This window comes from Salminus brasiliensis, chromosome 12, assembly GCF_030463535.1.
Source record: "Salminus brasiliensis chromosome 12, fSalBra1.hap2, whole genome shotgun sequence".
Classification (NCBI taxonomy): Eukaryota; Metazoa; Chordata; class Actinopteri; order Characiformes; family Bryconidae; genus Salminus; species Salminus brasiliensis.
In genome coordinates this window covers 24,956,837-24,981,275 of record NC_132889.1, presented here as the reverse complement: position 1 = coordinate 24,981,275, position 24,439 = coordinate 24,956,837, and the positions used below count along the sequence as shown (strand labels likewise).

The following is a 24,439-nucleotide window of genomic DNA, read 5'->3' as shown; positions in this document are numbered from 1 at the left end:
ATCTCCTCTGAATCTACCCTTTACTATTTCGTAGAAAAGTCTGAGGAGCTACACAAACATCTGGAGGAGTTTCTCCAGCCCATCCCCTCCTGGCCCCTGTCCCAGGTTCCCCCTCTAAGCTGAACTGACCCGCATCTCTTGGAAATGTAAATATTTCCCGCCTCGCTATATGGGCCTGGCGTAGAGCCAAGGTACATAAAAAACCATAAGGATCTGTTCAGAGTGCAGAGCTGTTCCATTAATCATTGCTTTCATGTTTACCGCCACTGTTTTGCGGCATGGAGAGGTGTCTCTATAAAATGAGATGCTCCACACAGAGAAGACGGTTGTAAACACAGGTGTAATGGCCTTGCTTTACACACTGAGCTTTAGAAGGCCATAATTGCTTTAGTACCATAGATAGCCGCTTTACTGTGAGCTTTAATTGTGGATAAGCGAGGGGCTGAGAGATGGAATGACAAATCCACAGATTGTCTTGAAACCAGTGTTTTAACGCTTCCGTTCTTGCGCTTCAAGCCCAACATAACATTCCAATAGCCCTTCAAACGGCCCTGAGCCACCAGTTGATCCAGGCTTTCTTTGCTCAGTGTAACTATCATCTCTCCCTGTATCTCTCAACCTTCAGCCATCTTTTTAGTGTTTTTGTCCAAATATACTCTATATGGACAAAAGTATTGGGACACCAGCTTACTTAGTGTTTCTTCTGAAGTAGCTTATCTTGCTTGTGTCACCACATTTTGGAGCATTGTTGTGGAGCATTAGTGAGGTCAGGATGTTGGATGATCAGCACCCCACCTCATACCCAACTCCCCAACTCTTCTGGATTGGATAGAGCATAATCAGTCCAGAGAACACAGTTCCACTGCTCCACAGCTCAATGCTGGGGGGCTTTATGCCCCTCTAGCCCGCACATGGTGCCAAAAGGTTCATGTTTATCTGCTAATTCAGAGTCCTATTCTATTGGCAATACATATCTTCAGGTATGAGACAAGCTGTGTGTGTTTATTTGCACATCTGTGTCAGTGATGGGTGCAACTTCACTAAATGTATTCATTAGAAGGGGTGTTCACAAACATTTGGACATAGTAGAAGTTGTCACACTACAATACCCAGAATGCATGAAACATATACATCGCACAACCATTGAGAGTCAGTGCCTCAAAGATGAAGAAATCCCGACTCCAGTGATGTAGAGATTCATAAATACTTACATGATAATCTGCTGTTGAGCAGTAATGTTGTTAAATGCTAAATACCATTTAATACAGTCCGCCCTCAAAAACTGCCCCAAAAGGCTTGCGCACTGTTAAAAGTTCTTGAGGGGTTCGACAATTTGCAACAGTGACGAAACCTCTTAAGGTTCTTTGATGAATCTTCAAGTAACCTTTTTCTTTTAAAAACCTTTTAAAAACCTTATGAGGGCCCCGGGTGGTCCAGTGGACTAAGGTGCTGTCACTGTGATCAGAGGATCAGCCGGGGCCCCGAGAGAGCACAATTGGCCCTGCTCTCTATAGGGTGGGTAGATGGTGCTATCTCCCCACATCACACTAGCGCACTGCTAGGCAGTGCGTCAGAGCCAACGATGCTGCGCTTCCCTGTGCATCAGAGAATACATACAGGTTGGGTAATTGGTGATCTAAATTGGGGAAAAAATGGGGAAAATAAATAAAATGACAAATAAAAGGTTTGTAGTGAGGTCCCTCCACCGTTTCAAATTGAAGAACCTCCAAAAAATCCTTAAAACTTTGACCCTTTGGCCTCATATTTGCAAAAACTGACTGAGTTTACTTGTTAGATCCTTCTACTCTCCAATTTATTTCTGTAAAATTTTACCTGCTAGCAATATCTTCACAATCACAGCTTATGCAACCAAGCTTGGAGGGTTAAGGCCAACACCTGCTTCAACCAAGACACGTAAAGCACCACCACCCCTTCTAGAGCTACGGCCAATGAAACGTCACTTGACAGCTCAACACACCTGGAGTGTAGCTGTAACATCAGCTAGCTTTATGTTGAGTGAGGGGGGAGAGGAAGGGCCACCCAGTCTACCCATCCAGAAAGAACAAGGCTAGTTATGCTCTCTTGGACATGGATGTGTATGGACACAGGAATTTGTTGTTGTTTTTTTGGGGGTTTCTTTCCTTAAAGCTGTTTGGAGCTCTGGAGATGAGTGGGCTCAGTGAGCATTGAAAGTTGTGTCAACCTTTCTGGATTTACAGATTTGTGGCAGGCCTGTAGTTTGGTCTCAATAACTGGCTTTACTACTTTCCTACGACTTCATAACAGGCTGTTAACCTCCCTTATGCAAGCCAGGCCTGCCATTTCAGTTTCCAGCCTCCTTATCTGAGGCCCCTTCTCCTTTTTTTCTGGGAAGCAGCTGTATTCCTCTAGCCTGACAGATTAGTGACAGTAAATGTAATCCATGGTCAAAGTCAGTAAGGCGTTTCAGAGAATAAGCATGAGATCTCAAGAGATTCAGCACATGTATTAGACTACAGGACATAGCAACAATCATACCCAGTCAATACTAATGTCCACTGCACATTTGGTACTTGTACAGGAACGTGGTCTTCTCACTGGTTGCCAAAATGTTGTTGCTCAATACTTGGTTTTGGCTTGGTTCAGAATATACCAGAAAAGAGAGTGGATAATTGAGTGGATTTGTCTTTCAAGCTCATTATGTCTGACCCGATGAATAAATCCATAAGTCTAATGTGACGGAAATTTGTATTTAGAAGTCAGATTATCTGAAACAGACACAGAAAAAGGATTTCTTTCATTACCTAATAGTTAATCATTAATGATGCCATTCTAGTAAGCCGGGCCTCTTTCATGCCGGGAATAACACATTGTACTGACGGCTGTGATGTAAAACAAGCACTTTTGCAATGTATCTCAGTCCTTTCTGCACATTACATCACAGGTTCATAGCTGGAAACTGTGATAAAGCAACAAATACGATAACGGGAAAATCTCAGATCTAGGTCATGACGTAAAAACACATAATGTCTAATGTAATTCTGCCATTTACAGATTTGAAAAAGCATCATCAAACATTCTGTTTAAAGCAGCAGTCCTTAATATTTTTTTTTTAATTTCAATTGAAATCAGTAGTCTTTCTGAGTGGGAAGGGGTGAAAATGTTGTAATAAATAGTATCAGTGTGTGGTGCAACCATCTGTGCCAAAGCCTGATATACTCTAAATATTCTATATTCTTAAAACAGAGTGGCCTGGTAGGTTTTCGCGGGAGTTTTCTTTGTACTTATGTCACATGCACAGTCTTTAAAAGAGGATCCAGCACCGTTTGCTGGTTAGATGAGCAACCACTGCGCCGCTAATGGTGCTGATACAAACAGAACGGCTACTGCGAACATGGAGAGATATCAGAACAGCAAACTCCGTCTTCATCTGCTCATTCACCCACCGTCAAACCAAAGAAACCGACTAAACGTATGCATGTAATGTTTAGATTCATCCGCTTTGGAAGGATGTTCCACATGCTCGTGGCAATTACACATTCTTACCAGAGAGGTCCCTAAATCCCCAAAATTATGGATCGCCGCTTTAATCTAAAAGTATCTTTACATGTAAAAAAAACAAAACAAAACAAAGACTGTTAAAAATGTCAGGTCATCTTAAAATGTGTATTTTTTGTTGGTAACTTAGTTAACTCACACATTCTTCTTTTTTTACTCACATTTGTTTGGTTCTGCATCTCAGTTTGGTCAACAATGCATTTTAAGTTGAGCCGACTCCAAAACATTAGTAAACTGACTGCAATTGAAACATTTAGTATTTAGTATTTTTAGCCTGTTTAGTCCAGGTTGATCACTGTTTAACATCTTACTCAGAACTGCGAGTATTTACCCAAGGAGTGGCGCAACGGTCTAACTGCCTGCTCATCAAATGTGAGGAGGTCATAAATTCAAATCTCAGCAAGGGCTCAGCGCACTATTGTCTAAAGCCTCCCAGTCTGGGGACCTCATGTAATAGGAGAAGCTCTAACCTACAGAAGTAAACAAACTGGGGGGGGGGGGCACAGACTAAATAACGAAATATTTAAGCAAATTCAGCTGCCATTTTTGAGTTGGCTCAACTTAATAGGTATTGTAGAACTAAACCATGTGAGTTAGGAGAACTTGTGACTAACCTAGTTGAGTCAACTTAATCAATCAGTTACTTTCATTTTAAGTTGGCCTGCCTTTACATTTTTTACAGTGTAGGACTATCAGCCACACTCCTCCACAGCCTTGAACCTAAGCATTGCCTGCCAGCTGCAGTAGGCTCACATGGCTCCACTAACATGTACTGTTTGGGAGCCCCATTTCCCCCTCCTTCCACAGATTTCTCTCTGCAGCCGTTTTCCAGGAGCTCCGCATTAGAATACACGTGGGAGTGCCAGAAACGTGAAGCCGAGATAAGTAGCCTGTTTGAAGTGGAGCCGCTCGTCCAATCACGTTAGACAAAAACAGTCCAGGCAGAGAGACGTTCTCCGCCTCTCATTGGCCGGATCTAAATGTTGGCCCCTTTCTTCCAGAAGTGTTGAGGATCATAGGGTCACTTGGTGGGCCAGATTTGTTTGGGAATGTGAGATGTAAGGGATGGAGCTTAAAGTTGGCTTTATATAGACGTTGTTCTCCAGCTAGTTCATGCTAAATTATCCATACAAAAGAATGCAGTAAACAGCACTATTCCTGGGGATTAATAAAGTCTAATGCATTAAAAATCCAGTTCAGTAAAATCAATAACCTTACTTGAATCCTGCTAAATAGCACTGCCCTAACCATGCCATTGACATGTCATGACTTTAAATAAGCATGTGAGGTAAACCGTCATGACATCAAACTGTTACATATGTTGTTACATATGTTATGACAGTTACTGATGGTAATTGTAACAAGATACTGTTATATTACTGGACTCATGACATTGTAATTATGTCAGTGATATGTATTAAAGTATAGGATTATTCCTATGTTACTAAAAAAGTCCTTAAGAATTCATAGGACATAAACAGACCCTGTAAAAACACAGGGAGCTAGCACCAAGCAATGCTCCTCCCACCCCATAACCCCAACCCCCAAATAACGAAATCTCCAGCAGGATGTTTTCTATTATTAAACTTTAAGAAGGTTTACAGGGAGTTCATTACACTCATCATCAAATACATCAATGGAGCAGCACAGCTAGTACGTTCATATAAACCCTTAGCTATGCTAATGAAAGAATGACAGCTGGTAACTCCAGCTTGTCTTTTACAGTCATTTAATCTCCATGAGCAATAGAATAGTCACTGTTGTTATTATTATTATTTTTTTTTTACCTTATAGCCAGGGGTAGTGTGTTTTTAACACTCTGCCATGGAAATGTAGGACACTGAACTGAACCGATGCACAATGAATGACAGCAGTTGACTGCAAATCCCTGAGAAGATCTACATCCAGAGAAGATCTACATCCAGACCTTTTTCATATTTTTTATATTATATTACGTTTAAGGACATACTAGACAACTCAAGAATACATAAGGTGATGATAAGCTTGTGTGATAGCAAATACGCTCATTTAAAAGGCACAGAATTCAGACTGAAACTTTAACAGGCTAGTAACAAGGTAACAGTTATACCACACTATACAGGAATAATCCTCTTCAGGGAAATAAAGATAAAATAAAAAACGAAAGGGAGATAGGAATGCAGTGAACTCCAATATCAGTTATTTTATTTGATTGTTTTTTCCCCCATTTGTTCTTTTACAGACCCCAACTGCATAGTGCTCTAGTCTGCATGACCAGGTTTTGACATAACTCCACAAGTTAGTACATGGCCTTTCCATGTTTTGCTTAACCTTCTGACAGTTACACTTGCCATCCATTAAAATTCTTGGGAGGCTCAAGGGAAAGATGACAGTTGATGAGGGGCCTCCAAACAGAGATGGTCTCAGCAGCATATCAGGAGGAAATAGAATTAGGCCTATACACCAATATGTTGTCAATACAGCAGAGTCATTTAAAAAATCTGACTTTCTGTAAGGGATCCTCTGGTATTCATTTTGCTGTTTATATAATGAGGCTCTCTACATAGGACTGTACTCTAGAAACTGGAGTACAATAGACCATCCGTGAAAATTCTACTGATATACTTAATGCTGGACAATGAATCGGAAAAAACATAATCGCAGTCATGATAATGTAGTTGGACATTTGGCCCACTTGTCTTCAGTAACACTCTGTGGACAACCACTCTGCATCTCATTATACTGACCATGCTTTGAGAAGGAGATCACCACGTTTTAAAGGCTACATTATTTAATTAAAAGCATTAAATAAGAACTAGGCTAAGACGTGTAGAGAAATAGTGACTTGAGTAAAAGTAAAAGTGCCAGTTTCTAAAAGCAACTTGCGGCCTTGTCTCTCCCAAGGGATGCCACAGCCAACTATGTTTGGATAACAATCTGCCTTGCTCTCTCTTGGTGGGTAGTATGACATTCCCTCACTCCCTTTTAGCCAGCATGTGACTAACCGATGCAGGCGTCTGCGATGTAACAGAAGTGTCTGTTTTTGTTCTCCTTCAAGCATGTTCAGCTGTTTAATGATGCTGTGTTAGTAGCAGTTTTGAAAAGAACCGTCCCTCAGAGGAAACCCTCCCAGCACTGGTGTCAATTTTTGATAAAAGACAAAGACCCAGCCAGTGGGTGGGAACTTACAATGATGATGAAATTGTAAGGGACAAATTGATGCAAAATGTACATCCTAAAAAGACATGAGTGTGATGCAACATCTAATCCTAATGCAAAAAACATTGAAAGTTGAAACATGAATTATTTGTTAATCATTACTTTTGTGGAGTCCCACAAGGTTCTATTTTTGGGTTTGTGAAGTTGATTGAAGATTATTTTTGTGGCAGTAATGTGGTGAATAACTGAGAAGAACTGAAGTACTTTACCTGTGAACAGGGTATAATGGGTTGAAAAAGACAGAATTGAGAGTGTACAGAGACACACACCGAGACTTATTGTGTTGAAGTAGACACTGTAAATATGTCCTTCATTTTTTACAATTTACAATGAACACCCAAAAATATTTGTGTTAAAAGTACCCGGAATAACACAGAATGAGTTACAGTACTCCTGACAAAGTAGATGCGTACCAAAAAAATATTTAAATAAATTCAATTAGTTCACATTAGCATGGCAGCTTAAACTGTGGTGTGTTAGATGTATTCTGTAGACTACACCTAACACTACAGACTACAGTCTAAGCTGGTAAATAGGCTACAAAAACAGCATGGTTTTAGTATACTTTTGGTCTAAAGTAAGAGATCAAAAGTCAGAGGTGTGACCAATCACAAAGCAGCACAGATGCCATTACCAACATTGCCAAGTTATATTAAACAGAAGAAAGGATTAAGTAACTAAGTGTAAAGTATAACTAAATAACTTATTGACTTACTGCCAAAGATCCCTGAGTAGATTTTGAAAAGTACAAATTCAAGTATATTATTTGATTTTGTTAATAAAGAAAAACTATATATTTTAAAATGGTTTTAAAATAATTTGTCTTTTATAATGTGCATTGTAGCCATATGCCATTACTAGGAAGTTAGGGACCATTGTAAAAAAATAATGTAAAAGCCCATTTTGTTTTTGTTTTTTTAAAAGGGGGAAGGTAGATTATGTTTGTATTAGTTTTTTTACAGTCCGTGTGGTGGCCTTTGTATGCATTGTTAAGTCAGCCTTTATATGTCCAACAGAATCTGGACAGCTCCCAGGTGTTAAAAACCTGGGATTCAGGTCCAGTCATGTTTTTGAGTTTACCCTCAAGAAGTATGGAATGCGCAACACAACAACGGAAAATGTTTTGTACAGATTTATTTCCATTTTTAAAATCAACAGTATGTACATAATATTCTAAGAAATATTCTTAAGACATCCATAGAAAAATGTGCTAGACATAGTTCATGACTGTTCAATACGCAAGATACACAAAGAGATCCTTAGGTGCACACCTACATCAGCCAGAACAACGGCATCACATGTAGTGGTCCAACGCATTGCCACAAATGCACCCTCACTGTACAGCTAATGTAATGGAACTTGCAGTTAGTGTTCAGCTGTCCAATGCTGCATTACCGGCAGTTTGAAAAGATGCAGTGCCTCGCTTCATATGACTAAGAGGAAGCTCCTATACAATTAGCATAGTGTGATTAAGAGGAGTCCTAGTTAGTGGGTGAATTACATATGACTAAAATTGTGAGGGAAAACAAAAATGAAAGCAAATTCCAAATATTAACCAGGACATGTACATTTACATTTACGGCATTTAGCAGACACTCTTATCCAGAGCGACTTACAAGGTTACTTGTATTACAGAGGTGGGTCAGTGTAGTGTTAGGAGTCTTGCCCAAGGACTCTTATTGGTGTAGCGCAGTCACCCAGCCACCCAGCCCGGGAATCGAACCCCAGTCTCCCACATGGTGTGGTAGCTCAGTGGCGGGTAGTGGTGTTATCTGTTGCGCCACACCAACCACATGTAGATTCGGCAATAAATAAAGTCTATATACATCAAAGCAGTTCAAATGTACAAACTAGGGGTAATGACCCCAAGACATGAAGGCATATTTACAAGAAAAAATAAAATATTTACACGTCATCACAGAGAACTTTAACCAGCTGTGGGGAAATAATATAATGCACTTGGTACACATAATTTACCAATTCATAACATCTCAAAAATTTACAGAATAGCAGAAAACAAAAAACAAAAAAACAACAAAAACCTTCACCCCAGTTCTACTTGTTTCATTTTTGATCTTTGCTCCTTGTTGCAAATGCAAACATTTCTTTCTCCCTCTTACTGTCTGTGACCCACAATAAGGCCAAAGAGACAGTTGCTATGATTTAAAACCACACAATCATCTAAATAACTGTGCTTGTGAGGCCTGTGGTTCAGAAGGTCATTCATTAAGACAAAGAAAAAAGACTTAAAAAGTTCCCTTACAACTGCAGAGCCTTTAACCCTTTTCGCTCAATTGTGACACAAACATCTGCTTTCATTTTACTGCTTCATCAAATCCCTCCACTTATTAGTCTTCCCACAACATACAGCGCATCCCTAAAACTCAGAACTTTTCAGTTTAACATCAGCTAGTGTATAGATAACAAATTGTTACAGAACTGCAGCAAGTCTAGTGCTAAAAAATCTCCATAAAAGGAGACATGGCCTCTAGTGTTTTCCTTTGGACACTTAAAAATACAGGTCCTAAAAGTGGTTCTTTGGAGTAATGCCACCTACTTTTAGTTCTCTAAATCATGTTTGTAAATGAGATGTGGTTCTATATGAGATATAAAGTATGAAGTTTTCCTCAAAAAAACAAACATCTAAACCAAGAACCATTTAGCTGCCGTTACTTTTAAGGTCTGAAGTGACAAATGTAAAGGTATTGACACTGGTTTGTTTCCAGCTGTTACAAGGTGGAACGTCATGAACTACCTTGCGTCATCAGTGTTGTCCGCTATTCACAGACTTTGTGTTATCGATCATCTGTGGTTCCTGGAGGGTTACAAAAGCTAAGCTCATTTCAAAAAGTACACCTGAGGTGCAGAATTGATCATTTACGTAAAACTGCATATCATTCTGCCTGTGCTGTATGTCCTGAGATTCAACTAAAGCAGCATTTATAAGTCATGAAAAAACGGTAAAGGCCCAAAATAAAACTATAGGTAATATGTACAACTAATATGTACAATTTCTCAACCGGACAACACTGTCCCTTTGCATGAGTAGTTTTTTTTTCTTCCATATCACACACTATTTATCATGCCTGTAAATTCATTATTCTTATAAAAAAAAACAAGAAATCCACAAATCCCATTATTGTTAAAACTAAGACCAAAAGATAATTACAAAAGATAAAAACAAAGACTAAGACAATGAGAAGTGCTAAAGGAGAGGTTGATGTTGTCTGAGGTTGTGTTGTTTTCTCTTTGGGCTTACTAGAATCTTCTGGGAGTCCTGGACGGATGACCCAGCTATGTGCCTTTGTGCCTCTTGGTAAAAAAAAAACAGTGGTTCTGTGGTTTTTTTCATTATTCTCCAACAAATTATTCTCTGAATGTCCATCTGCTGAGGCTGTGTGAAAAAAGGGGGCTTCCAAGCACAACAGATACCATTCGTAGATCTCCTCTGGCTTTGAAGCAATAGCTCTATTTGCAACCAGTCTTTGCATTGACATGAGTTTATATCTCGTCATCAAGACTGACAATCTGTCGCTGGAAAAGAAGAATAAAGAGCAATTAGGCACAACGGCACCACCAATCATGAGCTCTATACTAATATTCAAATACTTCTTAAAAGAAATGCTAATGCTAATGTAATGTTTACAGTGAAGAGTAAAGTAAAGTCATGTTGTATCTTACAGGTGGGTAGGAGTAGCCATCTGAGCTAAAGCTTTTGCATATGTGAACCTTGTCCTCTGTGGTCTTTTGGTAGACTGGATTTTCAAAGTGAATGCTGTTGGTGTTTTTTAGCTTCCAGGTCCTCCAGAGAAGCACACCGCCAATGCCAAGCAGACACAACACTCCTTAAAAGAGAATGTAAAATACTGCTGTTAGTAAGCGCCTTGACATTGATCCATGTAGCCCGCCAAATATTACTTATCTATAATGAGTTCACATCCAGTTGGTTATACTGACCTAAGGGCAATGTAACATATAGAGCCACTGATGCTGGAGATGTTGTCTTGGCCATGGCTGCAGCAATACCACTGTGATCATCTACAAAAACAAAACAATATCAAACAGAGAATCAGAGAGTGTCACATGATCTGTATGATCAACATATGTAGTACTGTTATACTTAAAGTCTTTTCAAATCATGCATTACTATATAATGCCTACGTTAATACAGTTTAGACTGACCCATACTTGTCTGTGTGGACACTCCGATTGGAGAGGTGGTTGGCAGAGCTTTGGTATTGCTAGCCTGAGTGGACTGGACAGGCGTAGGAGTGATGGCGCTTGGAGTTGAAGCTTTAGTAGGAGAAGGTTTGGGTACATTGTCTGTAGGCATATGAGTGTGAACTGTTGTAGAAGCTTTGGGTTGGACTGGTGGCACTGTCGTTGGCACAGCTGTCCAAAACAAAAACATAGGAAAATGTTTATAATGTATCTTGAACAAAGCTTGAACCTGTATTAACATTAAACTGACAAAGCTTATCCTTGTGCCTAATATAAATCACTAAAGCTTGATGTTCTTACCAGGGACACATTTCCTCATATTCGTGTCCAGCATCATGTTGTCAGGGCAGGCGCAAGTGTACTTGGGAGAGAACCTGTTGACTTGTGGGGCAGCCAAGCACAGGAACTCACATCCACCATTGGCAACCATGCACCAGTTTACAGCTGGAGAAGGGCAACAGTGTACAATAAGAATAGTGAGCAAACACAATTCTTTTTTTGTACAGAGATAAACAATGTGAGCAATCTCCTAATGTCTAATCTGTATATTGAAAAATCTGTGCTCTCCAGAACACTATTAGAAACATAGGCAGCCACTACAATGGGTACTGGGTTTAAAAAATGTCATTGTGATGGAAAGGCCCCTTGAGAAAATACATGTCAGTAAAAATGCATAAAGAAGTGTGAATGTAGCACAGCTATTAGAAATAGGCCAATCTCAAGCAAAACCACTTAGTTAATTACAGAAACTAATCACAGTTGACTGCAATATACTTTTGAAATTTGATTCTCACTGCTACGATGCTAATGACATTTGTTAGTGACTGCAGCCATCCCTACAGCTCTTGAAGCTCAAAGTCTGCTTTGCATTCGAGAAGGTTAAAAATAAGGAAGACAAAGCTGCAGCTGAACTAAAGACTATTAGTTGAAAATGAATGGGCCAGCACTGTAAAGGTATTGGTCTAGACAATGTGATTAGAATATACAAAATACAGTGCGAAATAAAAAGAAAGCAGCATTTTTTATTCAAAAGTTTCATACACTAATTTGACCAATATAAAAGATAAAATAACAATAAGAACCAATGTACCTTTAGGTTGCTTGAGGTTGTGGAACAGCACAATGTCCTCAGGGGATGAGAGATGCTCTGCCACTTTTGTGATGTCTCCTCCTGTCACTCGGTTAGCACTCAGGATAGCATTGTTGCTAACATCAGTCCAGAACACTTTCTCCTGAAGAAAGGAAATAAGGTTAATAAGCCTTCTTTACACATTCACAATGCAGTCTCTTAGCACTCAAGAGAACATTATGCAGAAGCTGCAGACTGAAAATTGAAACTAAAATTTTAATCAATACCTCATTTGTAATGAGTTACAACAATGAGGTACATTTAAATGCTTTATTTTTTGGTAATGAAACAAATAAAAAAAATGGTCTCAAACATACCAATACAAAATGAAAATCAGTAAAGGTCATTTTTTAACTAATTATGCAATATCATAGATAAATATGTGGTGTACATTGAATGGGCAGGAAAACATCTAAGCGTTAACTAGGTGCGCTCACCTCAAAAACAGTGACGCTCAGTGGGTGGGCCAGTCTGCCATGGTCTACAATGAGTGTGCGGCGACTGCCTCCCTGCACATCAATACTGGAGAGGGTGTGCAGTTTGGAGTCCACCCAGTAAAGGCGCTGGTTCAACAGATCTGAATGGAGGACATGGAAACTGGTTGAACCAAACTGATCAAATACACACGCCCATTCTGTCATGCTGAACAAAGTGCTGTGAGGAAAGATGTCAATACAGCCAGTGCACATACTTGTCACTGACTGACAATGAAGCTGTCAGACAGGTTCTTACCAAGAGTGATCCCATTGGGCCAGACAATGTTATCAGACACTAGGGCACTACGATCGACTCCATTCAGACCACCCCTCTCAATCTTAGCTGGTGTCCCCCAGTCAGTCCAGTACACAAAGCTAGAAAATACAACATGGAGCTCATGTTCCAAGTCTGGCTTCTTCATTTTACGTCATTACAACTGTATAAAATGGTAAGTAGGCGTGGTTTTATATGCTTTTAATTAAACTTCAGGTTTGGGACTTAACTCACTTCTTAATTGGGTCGACCACAATAGCTCTTGGCTTGGCCAGGTCTTTTCTGAAGAGCGTCTTGCGCTTCGTTCCATCTGCTGTTGCTACAGAGATTGTGCCACGAATACTGTCTGTCCAGTAGATGTTACCATGGATCCAGTCCACAGCGATCCCCTCAGGTGCATCCACACCAGTGCCAATCACAATGTTGTGCTGGGAGGAGTCTGCTGCTGAATCCATAGAAGCTCTAGGAAAAGCATAGCAGTCCAGTGATTACACAGTGGCACATTTTTTGTTGTTTTGATTCGACTTGATTCGATCTGAAATAACACAGTGACTATATAACACAATATAACAGGTCTGAATCTGAATCTATACTGTGTGAACCCTGTCATTATAGATCTTTATAAGCATTTATAAGTAACTGGATTATTGCTCAATAGGTTCATAGTCAGCTGTGTTAAAATCAATCAGAGACAAAGCCAAACTGACCAGTAAATTTACACAAGCAGTTTTAGATTTATATAATGTTAATACTGGTAAAATAGTTGTAGATCTGGTAAAACGCCCTACATGTATCTTCTAACTCTGCATATATTTAGAAAATATGTTTTAGTCCAAAACATAATTGCAAAAATAGTCTAATACAATCTCTGGCAACATATCTGGGTAATTATTTACTATTTTCATTTTATTTAACTTATAGTGCCAACATTTCAAATATCCTGTTCCTATCACCCCATTTTCTGGCATGGAACATTTCTCTAGCAACAAACCTCTGAAAGAGTCTTTGAACAGTTAAATTGAGCAGCTATTTTTGAAAAACTATTAGAAAAACTATAGAATTCTGCTTTAATTATGTCAGTGGTGAACGTCAGAAATGTCTTTTTTAATTCCTTGTCAGTAATGAAAACTCGAGTGTAATACCTGAATGCTTGCATGGCATGGTCACATAATCATGTTACATTTATTACATTAATTTGTTCATTTGGATGCATAACTTCTCTGAACCATCCACTTTTGTTTAGTAATTTGAAAAGTGATTAAAATCTCTGAGGGATAAATGCAGTGTGTCCCTTTTTTTTCCTTAAATGTGAGGCGACATCTGGCTGGAGATGTGCATCTGGACTGGACTAAAATGATCAGACCACCACTTAGCTTAGTGAAAAACTGTAAGTTACACGGCCTGTAATTATCTCAGGGGAGAAAAGAAGGGAGGAGAAAAAAAACAGACATTGCTTATCTGGACGGAAGGAGCTCCTGTGAAAGACAGCATTACCTCAGGACTTCAAGTAGATTTAATTCTATCTGAATATGACTAAAGACTATGTAAGGAAAAGTCCATAAACAGAAGATACCTAGCATCTGGGTCATAGACTTAAGTCAGTCATCAGCTGCAATGAAACAGCAACCTTGCACCAAATATGTAATTCATTTGTTCCCTTGAAATAAGAGTCTAAATACAAAATGGGCTTTGGCCACTGTATGATTCACGCAGTATAGAAATACCCTTGAAATAAAGCTGATGTTATGCACGTTTGGTACAGTCTGCTTGTAAAAAGCCAAAACCACACAGTTAATAAAATGGAAAGGTCAGCATTTGATGTGGGAGCATCCACAGGTGTAATAGGGGTTTCCTTATACCTGTAAATCTTTTTGAGGGACAGATCGCACCAGAAGATCTCCTTGGTGGCAACATTCATGTCTAGCGCAACTACGTTCTTTAAGCGAGAGAGAACCCGTGTGTACTCGCTCCGGTCCAGAGTCATCTTTCTCACTTCATGCCGGTTGGTGAAGAACAGGTAAGCAATAGTTCCTGAACAGGACACACAAGAACAACAATGGAGTTAACAAACCCACCCTGAACAAACATAACAGTAACTGCGTGCTATAGTTGGAGTACACACCAATAGCTTTGCAGGCTTTGGTTGCTGGGTCTATTTGGTATCCCTCCTCACACTCACACTTGTAGCTGCCCACTTGGTTTATACAGATTTGGCTGCAGGTGTCTGGGTTTGCACACTCATCAATGTCTGCATGGGGGGAAAGCAAATGTCAGACTGGGTGGTCATCATATGTCAGTATAGGAGTGGAACAGAATTTAAATGACATTTTTACACACATTCAAAAGGCTAGAGAGCACTTATTGGGACCATCTCTTAAGTCCTATAGCTGGGTGTCCTGTAATTTACTGATAATGTATTGCACCCTCCAAAACATACACATCCTGTCTTATATAAAGTCATGTGAAAAAGTTAGAACACTCTATAAAATCTCTTTTTAACATATTTAAACATTATATCACTAGGTAATATCACTAAACCCGTAAAACTAAAGAGATGATTGATAGAGAAAATGTATCTTATTTAAACCTCCGACATTTACTCTGGTTTGCTCTTGATTATTGAAGTAAGTCGTATCACCAAGGCTAGATTCAAAGAGCTCTCTGAGGCCTTCAGAAATAATTATATATGTATATGAGTCTGAGAAGGGGTTAAAAAAAGATCTCAGAACAATTAAAAATCAGCTGTTAGACTGTCCCGAAAATAATTCAGAAATAGTGGAGAACATTTAAACAAATACCAGCATGACCAATTCAGACCGTCCCAGCGAGTTCAGTCCTGGAGAGGTCTCCAATAATCCTAAAATGTCATAATGGGACCTACAGGTAGCTTTTGTCACAGTTCACATCAAAGTACAGCTTCTTCTCTTCATAGAGACTGTGCAAGTTTGATTTTCATAGGTGTGGAAGGAGGAAACCCCACCAGGACAAGACCCAAGATTCAACTGTCCAAAGCACATTGTTTCAGAAGGCAAACTTCAGTTTTACCCTGTTTTGGTCTTGCCAAGGCTCATATGTATCTTTACCCTTTTTTCTGATAACCTCAGAGAGCTCTTTGGATCTTGCCGTGGCGATACCACTCACTACAAGGTTTTCATTGGATGTCCTACTGTTTTGACTGTATGATAGAACATTTTGTGAACATTCTCAACATTGGATTCCCACCGATCCCGGCAACTGGGAAAGGGTATAAGCCATAACGTAAACAGAAGCTTTAGCCAGGAATTTTGTGTGTCTTGTTTGGGCATGAAAGCTTCTTTGGTTTCTTTACAGTGCATTAGATCCATTGCTGCATCATCAAGATCTCACCTTCACAGCGTTTCTTGTCCACTAAGTGGAATCCACTGGGACACAAGCATTCATAGCCAATCTTAAGGTCATTGCAGACATGAGAGCAGCCGCCATTATTGTACAGACACTCGTTCGAATCTGTTGGTTTGAAGGTCAAGGTTACTCACAAAATCTTGCAATCAGAATCCACTGGCTGTAATTAAGTAACCTTACAAGTTCATTTAGCAGACACAGCAAGATGAACAGCAATGCTTATTATTTATAGCTAACTGAACTTACCACACTCACGCAGTGGCTCATCAGACCAGTCTCTACAGTCGCGCTGCTTGTTGCAAACTTTGTCCATGCTAATACATTCGCCACTGCGGCACTTAAACCTGGATGGTGCTTCGCAATGGGATGCTGCAGAAATAGGTGGAGGACAGAGGTTAACACCCTGTAGCCATACTGTAATTCTGAAAAGAAGAGCTAGTGCACTGAAACTCACCGTTAACACAACCCAGTTCATCAGACATGTCCTTACAGTCGTACACCTGGTTGCACTGACGGCTGCCATGAATACAAGATCCATCACCACACCGGAATTCATCTGGTCGGCATGTGGATATGGCTGTTCAAAGAATTCCAGTTACTTAACATGCCTTTAACAAAGCAGTAAGAGCACTCTTACAGAAAGTCCACTATTTGGAAATGAATCACTGTGTGAAACAGAAGGACACAGCCTTCTTACATTAACATTTATTGTATTTGGAAGATGCTTTTATCCAGAGGTTCTAACAATGTACTCATGTTACAGTTAGTCTGGTTTAACTGGAAGACATGCAGTACTGTTTGAATAAAAATCAGTGTGGGGCAGTTTATGAATTGCAGTTTTTAACAATCTGCTGCTACTGATGTATTTTTCTATCCCATGTATCATGAGAAATATTGTTAACATACGTACAGAATGTCCTTACATATCATGATATAATACTTTTTTTTAACATACTGTCCACCCCTAGAAATGGTTCTTAAAATCTTTACTAAAGACAATGAGTCTACATTGAACTTTAACAACAGCTCATGTCCATGTACAAAGCCTATTCAGAGGGTGCTTTATTGAACTGTTTGGTTCTATATAGCACCAAAAATGTTTCATTATAGAAAACCCTTTAACGAAGCATGCTGGACAAAAAAATGAGTCACGTTGTGTATTTAAAGTGCTAGTAACTTCAAGCTAATGCAGATGCTGTTGCAAGAGGACGATCGAGCTACGAATACCTATTGGGAGTGCAACAGCATTTTTATAGATTGAGAAGAGGTGGCACTGTGCAGTGAATGTCTCGTTCGATGTGTGGAAAATGGGACGCAAAGCAGATGTTAATAATTGACAAAAAGAAGTGATTGCATTTGGATGTGCAAAAATCTACAAGATATACGTAACATTGTGCCCCACTTTAACGATGAATGGACCAAAAGAAATGTTTCAAAATAACTTGGAATATTTTGCTGAGATGGATTATACAGGAGTATAATTATATATAACTAAAAGTAATGTAGTAAAACTAGTAAAACTATACAATGAAATATCTGAAAATATTTTCACTATACAGGACAATATACTATTTACTTTTTTCTAAAATTTGATAAGCTAAAACTCATTGCACATAGTGCCACGTGTGGACTTATATAACTTATATTAGTTATCTTAGATCTTAAAAGGTGAAATTCGAAGGAATCAAGAATAACTGTGTACTATCATGGGTGTTCTTGTTTCTTATATGTACATACAGTGATACAGTCCTCAGAATTTAAGGGAATAAAAGAGCAACATAGATGATTTTGACTTACAGCAGTTTTTCTCATCTGATCGGTCCGGACAGTCAGCCTCCCCATCACATCTCCAGGTGTTGAGAATGCATTGTCCACTATCACAGTGGAACTCCAAAATGGAGCAGTGCCTGCTCCTGTTGGGAGGTGCTGTGGACTGTACTCCGCAGTTCTGTGGCCACTCATCTGAACCATCAGTGCAGTCCGTATCTCCGTCACAGGCCCACAGACGAGGGAGACACGCGGAGTTGTTGCAGCGAAAGGACGCGGAGCTGCAAGTGCTGGGCAAGCAGTGGGCTTCATCGCTGCCGTCGTCACAGTCTGCCTCTTCGTCACATACAAACGCCCGAGACACACACTGGCCACTAGCACAGCGGAATTCAGCATTCAGACACTGCTTGGGATCTGTGAAAGACGAGGAAAACATTGAGACTTTTTTAGCCTTTCAACAGAGACCCTCATAATAATGTTATTAGCGCTAGTGATTAAGTCAAAGGTAGCTCACCACAGCCAACCTCATCTGCCCCGTTCTCACAGTCGGCATTGCCGTCACATTTCCAGCTGTTAGGCACACACTGGTTTAGTCGTCCACCGCAGCTGAACTCGCTGGTTCTGCATGTCTTTGTCACTGAGGGGTAAATGTAGGTTGAGATTAGGATGTACTGGCTTTCAGTTTCAACATGACACCTGTTCTTAACAATATTCTAGAGAAATATACCAAGGTAAAGCAGACATTGTTGAGGTGCTGCTTTTTTGCAATAAAATAGGATGACAATATGGGAGGAGACAGTATGATATGGGACGAGGGAGAACATATTACATATTACTAATGTTTCATGCCAAAACAGTATCAAAAATCCATATTTACCACCATATATTACTATTCACAACATTATGCAGTTCCATCAAGCAGAGTTATGAAATAATTCATTTTAAAATCCTCCTCCTCCCAACCTAACATACTTTAAATTCCATCTTTGCCTTGTCCACATGTTCACAACAAAAAGTTTCACAGCCCACCACTACTCTACTGAGCAAAATGTCTGAGCATAGATGAGCAAATGTCACCCAAACTCCAGCCCAAAGTTTTTGCAGCCCCCCCACCCCCCTTCATACAGTGTCCTCCCATGTTAACGTAAAATGTACATCAAAATTAACATAAGACAAACTGATTATAAATAATCATCCCTTGAGAAAAACTTTTATCCACCACCAACTGACCTCTGACAAATTACCCCCCCCCCCAGTCAACCAAATATGGTGGATAACTGCAATCAACGAAACTAGACACACCCATGTTTGATTACAACCAGCCCTGTTCTAAACATCTAAACATCATGTAAATAGATCTTCAACAGTAATCTGAAACTGGTTACATTATCTCAACAAGCAGCATACAAGGAAATTGTGGAAGGGATTACTGAAACATATATTGGTCTGGAAAGCATTATAAAGCCATTTCTACAGGCCCAGGCACTTGTACCCCATTGAGATTCTGTGGCAGAACCTAAAATGGGCAGTGTATGTCTGAAAATTCCTGAGGTGGAAAGCTGATCTCAAGTTACAGGAAGCATTTTGTTACAGTTGTTGCTAAAGGTGGCATAACCAGTTATTAAGGTTAGAAAGGCAATGACTTTTTTTCACATGGGAGATGTAGATGTTGCAAAACCATTTAATTGAATAAAATGACATTTAGGGAGTGGCAAATAGCAATGTTGATGAAAACTCATGAGGACCCTGTCTCCCCGGGCCTACTGGTCATTTTGGACAGTAAATAAAACAGTTATAATTGTGCTGTAGAAGTTGCAGGTTTTTTCAATGGTTTGATTCAAGTATGTGATGATTAGCCAGCTAACGTTTGTCTCATAACTATATTAAACATTCTAAGGGCGTCCATGGGTAGGTAAAGACACACTCACAGCAGGCAGCAGGGAGTTCATCAGTGCCATCACCACAGTCATCTGTACCATCACACGTCCAGCTCATTGCAATACACTTCCCATTGTCACACTGGAAATTCCTGGAGCCACATGATGCAGCATCTGTGGAACATATAGATAATGGTGTTATTATTCATATTTCAGCACTGGCGCAGTAATAACGTCAGTATGATACGACGTGAAATCAGTACTCAGAAAGGACTGAAAGTCCAACTCACTGACCTTAAACACACATTTAGCAAGTTTTCCCAAATAGACAAACAGAATGACAAGCACACATCAAACATACAGTCGCCCTGGTTATTATGTGCCAGCTTCCAGCAGATCAGGAGCCGACTGCTGCTAACGACAGTTAGTTGAACCCTGTTACCTCAGGGCCCTTTTAAGACCAATGTGAAAATACACATACGAATAGAAGAATAAGATAAGATGTGGAGGTTGAATCTCAGGGCAGATAATTGTGAGATATTATTTGGAAGTGGTTTCACCACTTAAACCGTAAAAACGGTTAATCAGGTTTGACCTGTCTTGCAGCCAAATAAACATAAATGAGGGTGTGTAATATTACAGTTACTCTCTAACTGTAATAAACAGTATATTACTGTAAACGTTCTGTTTGTTAGACGTTACTTATTATTATTACTACTGTAAAAGTAGCAATAATAGTAGATGCATTCACATTCTTGTTATTTAGTACAACTTAGGATATTCTGAATATTGGGATATTGCACTCTCAAGCACTTAATTAGGAATATACTAATACTGCGTTGGAGCTTTTTGCTCTCTTCATGGCCTAGATTCCACTAGATGGTGGAAACATTCCTTTGAAACTCTGGTCCCTGTTGACATGATTGCGTCATTCAATTCCTGCATTCCTAATTTTTCAGGAGCACTTTAATGCTGCCAAGCTGTTCCACATCATCCCAAAGGTGCTCTTCTGGATTCAGATCTAGACACTGATAAGGCCACTAAAGAACAATGCACTCTTGCACATCCCTGAAACCAGTCTGACAGATGACTTTTGCTTTGTGGCGTGGTGCATTGCCATGCTGGACATAACAATTAGAAGAAGGATAAATTGTGTGGAATTCAAGAGATGATTGACTGGGATTCAGGCTCACGGTGTACCAAGAAAACAAACATTCCCCACACTATTACACCACCTCCAACAGCCTGGACTGTTGACACAAAGAAGGTTGGGTGCATGGATTCATGTCGCTGTCGCCAAATTCTAACCCTATTATCTATGTGCCTCAGAAGAAATCTAGATTCATCAGACCAGGCTAATTTTTTTCCACTCTTCACCTGTCAAGGCCTGCAGGTCCTTAGATATTACCCTGGGATTCTTAGAGACTTCTTATAACATTATTCGCTCTTGCCCCTGCAGTGTTTTTTGGGTTTTTTTTTTTGCTGGAAAACCACTACTTTGGAGAGTAACAATAGTGCTAAATTTCCTCCATATGTATATCACTTGTCTTACAGTGGCTGGGTGGAGGCCAAACTCTGTAGAAATGGTTTTATAACCTTTTTTTAGTCTTGTAAGCTTCAAAAACTCTTTTCAGGGGTCCTGAGGAATCGAACTTTTGAGGCAAGGCTTACTTTTTTAAACTTATGAGGTGAAGACTAGATTTGAATAGTGAAGACCCTAGTTAATGTTCTTGAAACATAGAAAGGCCTGCTCAGCTCACACCTGATTGCCAACCTCTTGATTAAAACCACTAATTTCAATTTCTCCTTTACATACTTCTGTTTTCTGAATAAATCAAAGTAAAAACTATCTTTCTGATATACTGCCCACTCCATAAGTACCTATCAAATCTCCTTAAAATGACCTCACTCTGCTTGTTCAGCCAACAAAGACCAACCTGCAACCCCCAACAGCTGAGCGAATTACTGTCCCGAGTCTGGACAAGCGTCAGGGGAATGATGGGGCACAGTACAGTCGGTGACAGGGTCACCTGTTTCTGATAGGAACTGAAGAGGAGGAGCTATTGGATCACACCACTGTCTGCCGATTGGGTTAACTGGACACAACTCATGATTAAACCATAGAACGTAGAACAAGTGCTCAAAGGGACGTATGCATAATTTATAACGTTTTTTTGACCATGTCTTTCTGATTCCACGTCTAATTTGGCTATAAAAGAATACAGAACGGCCTAGAAAACCATGTCAAAATCACAGCTGTGGGTTGTCAAGGGAACATTTAGACCAGGGGTCTCCAATAGCCACCTTCCTTCAAGTTTCAACTTCAACCCAAAGCTAACACACCCCATTCAAGCAACCAATGACTTCTGAAGGTAGTAATTAGTGAGGTGAGGTGAATTAGGGTTGAATCCAAAGTCTGTGGAAAGGTAGGAGAAGGTTGGAGACCACTGGTTTAGAGTGAACGGTAAATTTAACAGTGGTCCAGTGGTCGTGTAACATGATTACAACAGTGGTCTATTAATGATCTTCAACGCTGAGTCAATTGAACTTACAGTAGTTAAAATTACTGACTCGTTTTTTTTGTTGACATAGACTTCTATTCGCTATAGTTGCCCTGTAACTCCAGCGCAAAGATAAAAAAATCTAAGTTCAGACAAAAAAGTAAGGGCAAAATGCATAGATTCGATTTTTTTGTTGAAGTAGTTCTTTAAATGGCTGGCATGGACTGCATGCACGAGGCAAGGTTTCCTCAGTCTCGCTGTTCCTAGGTCAGTTCAGCACAAACATAAGATACAAAGTCAAAAGACGTACCAGATCCCCCTCAGCTGTGCTTCAGTAAAGTAACATATTAACCCTGCTCCTCTTATAAACCAACAGTGGCCATAGCAAGTGGAACCATGCAGCGGTGCTGGGAGATATACATGCTATCCAGTACCAGCACGAAAACCAGTATACCAGGGTATTGACATGCTGTGACACTGCTTTTCAGTTTCATTTCTTTTTTGATAGATGACAAGCAATAAATGCTCTAATGTAATGGTCATCAACTACACAGCAATGTGGGGTGACAGTGAATTGTGTCATTTGCTGGGTCCTTCTGGATCTTTTGGAAGACTATTTTTGGAAGGGACAGACAGCATTAAAACAATGGACATCGTGGACTATGTGTGTGTGTGTGTGTGTGAGTGAGTGTGTCGAAGAGGCCTCTGGTCTGGTTTGGTTCATAAATCAGGACAAGGAGGCCAGTTTCGACACGTTTGTGGTGTCACGCTTAGAGTAAACCAGACGGTACCACACTCACACAAACACAGGTACGGAGCGAGCGGCGGAGGGAGGCGGCAGGGGGCGAGAGCGCTGTGAAAGGCTGCCTCCCTTTCTGTCCCCTGCAGGAGTGAACGAGGGGATGCTGCGACTCTGAGTTTAACCGAGCTGTGATTCACCACAGAACCTGTTTAGCAGTAATTTAACGGACAGACGAGCTGACGAGCTTTTGTCAAGGTTGACAAACTACCGTAACCTGTTTCTGCAGCCGTTATGATGCTCGTTTACATAGTCTGAAAGGATTTGCCTGCAAAGATAGCTCACGAGCGACAAATGGATTTCACTCAAACTTGTGAGTTTGAGTTTTTTTTTTTTTTTTTAACTTTTATCATTTTTTATTTACTTAAAAACATAATACAAAATACATTTAAAAAAAAACAGCTGTGTCTTACCTGTTAGAAGAGGAGCAATTACAAACACAGTGACGAGCAAAAGTAAAGCTTTTCCCATAGCTTTCGACCGCAGTGTCAGCAACACGCTGCTCCTGGTGGGGCGAAGACTGTAGCACAACACACAGGGACTACTCAACCAACGTTACAGCGCTTTTCAGAGCCTGTTACAGCGCTTTTACTTTAACTGTACTTTTTTTGTAACTCTTCCCGGACAGTTAAACTACTCCACTGTGGAACAGGGTCCGTGAGACCACCCTGTGAAAACTTAGCTAGCTAAACTGTGGCGTGCACTGATGAACCAGTTCAATTTCAATAGGTTTTTGGGGCGGTGTGTGGGCGGGGCTTTGTTGCGGGGTGGTGTGAGGAGGCGTGGTCTGTGGAACACCCACACACTGCGGCCTCAGCTTCCCTCCAAAACATGCGACTCGTCGTTGAGGAGGATGGAGAGAGGAGAGAGCTCACACACCTGCACTGCACTTTCTCAGCTGTGCGGGCGAGATACCTCATATGCCCATATCTAGTGCGAAGGTGTAAGAGGCTGAAACTGGTGCGGGCAGATCTGAATTATTATTAATGTAACTGTGAGCTGTGGCTGTAGCTGGTCTAATCTCCTAATATACCACGTGGAGGAAATGCTACCAGCAGCTAGCTACCACCTCAGCATTTTCCAGTCAATATAAAATATATATTTTTAAATGTATTTATTTGTAGTGTTCTTTTCAGGTCCTTAAAGTATTGTAAGACTCTATAAATACTCTCTCAGCACTGATATAACACATTTAATGACTTTACAGCCTTCTGTCCTTGACTTGTTGCAGGGGCTAACTCTGCTGAACAAAGGTAAACAGAAGCCCAGAACCATAAAA

At 40.1% G+C, this 24,439-nt stretch overlaps 1 protein-coding gene across 4 annotated transcripts; it reads right to left on the bottom strand.

Annotated features, from left to right (window-relative positions):
- Window positions 1-7,871: 7,871 nt before the first annotated feature.
- Window positions 7,872-23,817, bottom strand: ldlra (low density lipoprotein receptor a). Of its 4 annotated transcripts, none has more exons than XM_072693209.1 (18): window positions 23,574-23,817; window positions 19,912-20,034; window positions 18,498-18,620; window positions 18,014-18,397; window positions 16,671-16,793; window positions 16,463-16,585; window positions 16,202-16,321; window positions 14,958-15,083; window positions 14,695-14,866; window positions 13,070-13,297; window positions 12,818-12,936; window positions 12,523-12,662; window positions 12,047-12,188; window positions 11,257-11,400; window positions 10,918-11,127; window positions 10,693-10,773; window positions 10,417-10,580; window positions 7,872-10,269 (listed from the first exon to the last, which is right to left on the bottom strand). In XM_072693209.1, exons 1-18 carry the CDS (start codon window positions 23,629-23,631, stop codon window positions 10,237-10,239), a joined length of 2,613 nt encoding a protein of 870 aa, XP_072549310.1. In that variant the 5' UTR covers window positions 23,632-23,817; the 3' UTR covers window positions 7,872-10,236. The 4 variants fall into 4 exon arrangements, with proteins under 4 accessions (XP_072549310.1, XP_072549311.1, XP_072549308.1 ...); XM_072693210.1 differs by having other exon boundaries at window positions 10,924-11,127; XM_072693207.1 differs by having other exon boundaries at window positions 7,872-10,580.
- Window positions 23,818-24,439: the final 622 nt, after the last annotated feature.

Bases quoted from the DNA above. Each gene is read 5' to 3' on its own strand.
- ldlra (XM_072693207.1), bottom strand. From the start codon at position 23,631: ATGGGAAAAGCTTTACTTTTGCTCGTCACTGTGTTTGTAATTGCTCCT. The intron at 14,867-14,957 runs GTGTGTACTCCA...TGTCCTGTTCAG, and splicing joins CAAAGCCTGCAAAGCTATTG to GAACTATTGCTTACCTGTTC. The intron at 10,774-10,917 runs GTCAGTCTAAAC...TTGTTTTTGTAG, and splicing joins GTCCACACAGACAAGTATGG to ATGATCACAGTGGTATTGCT.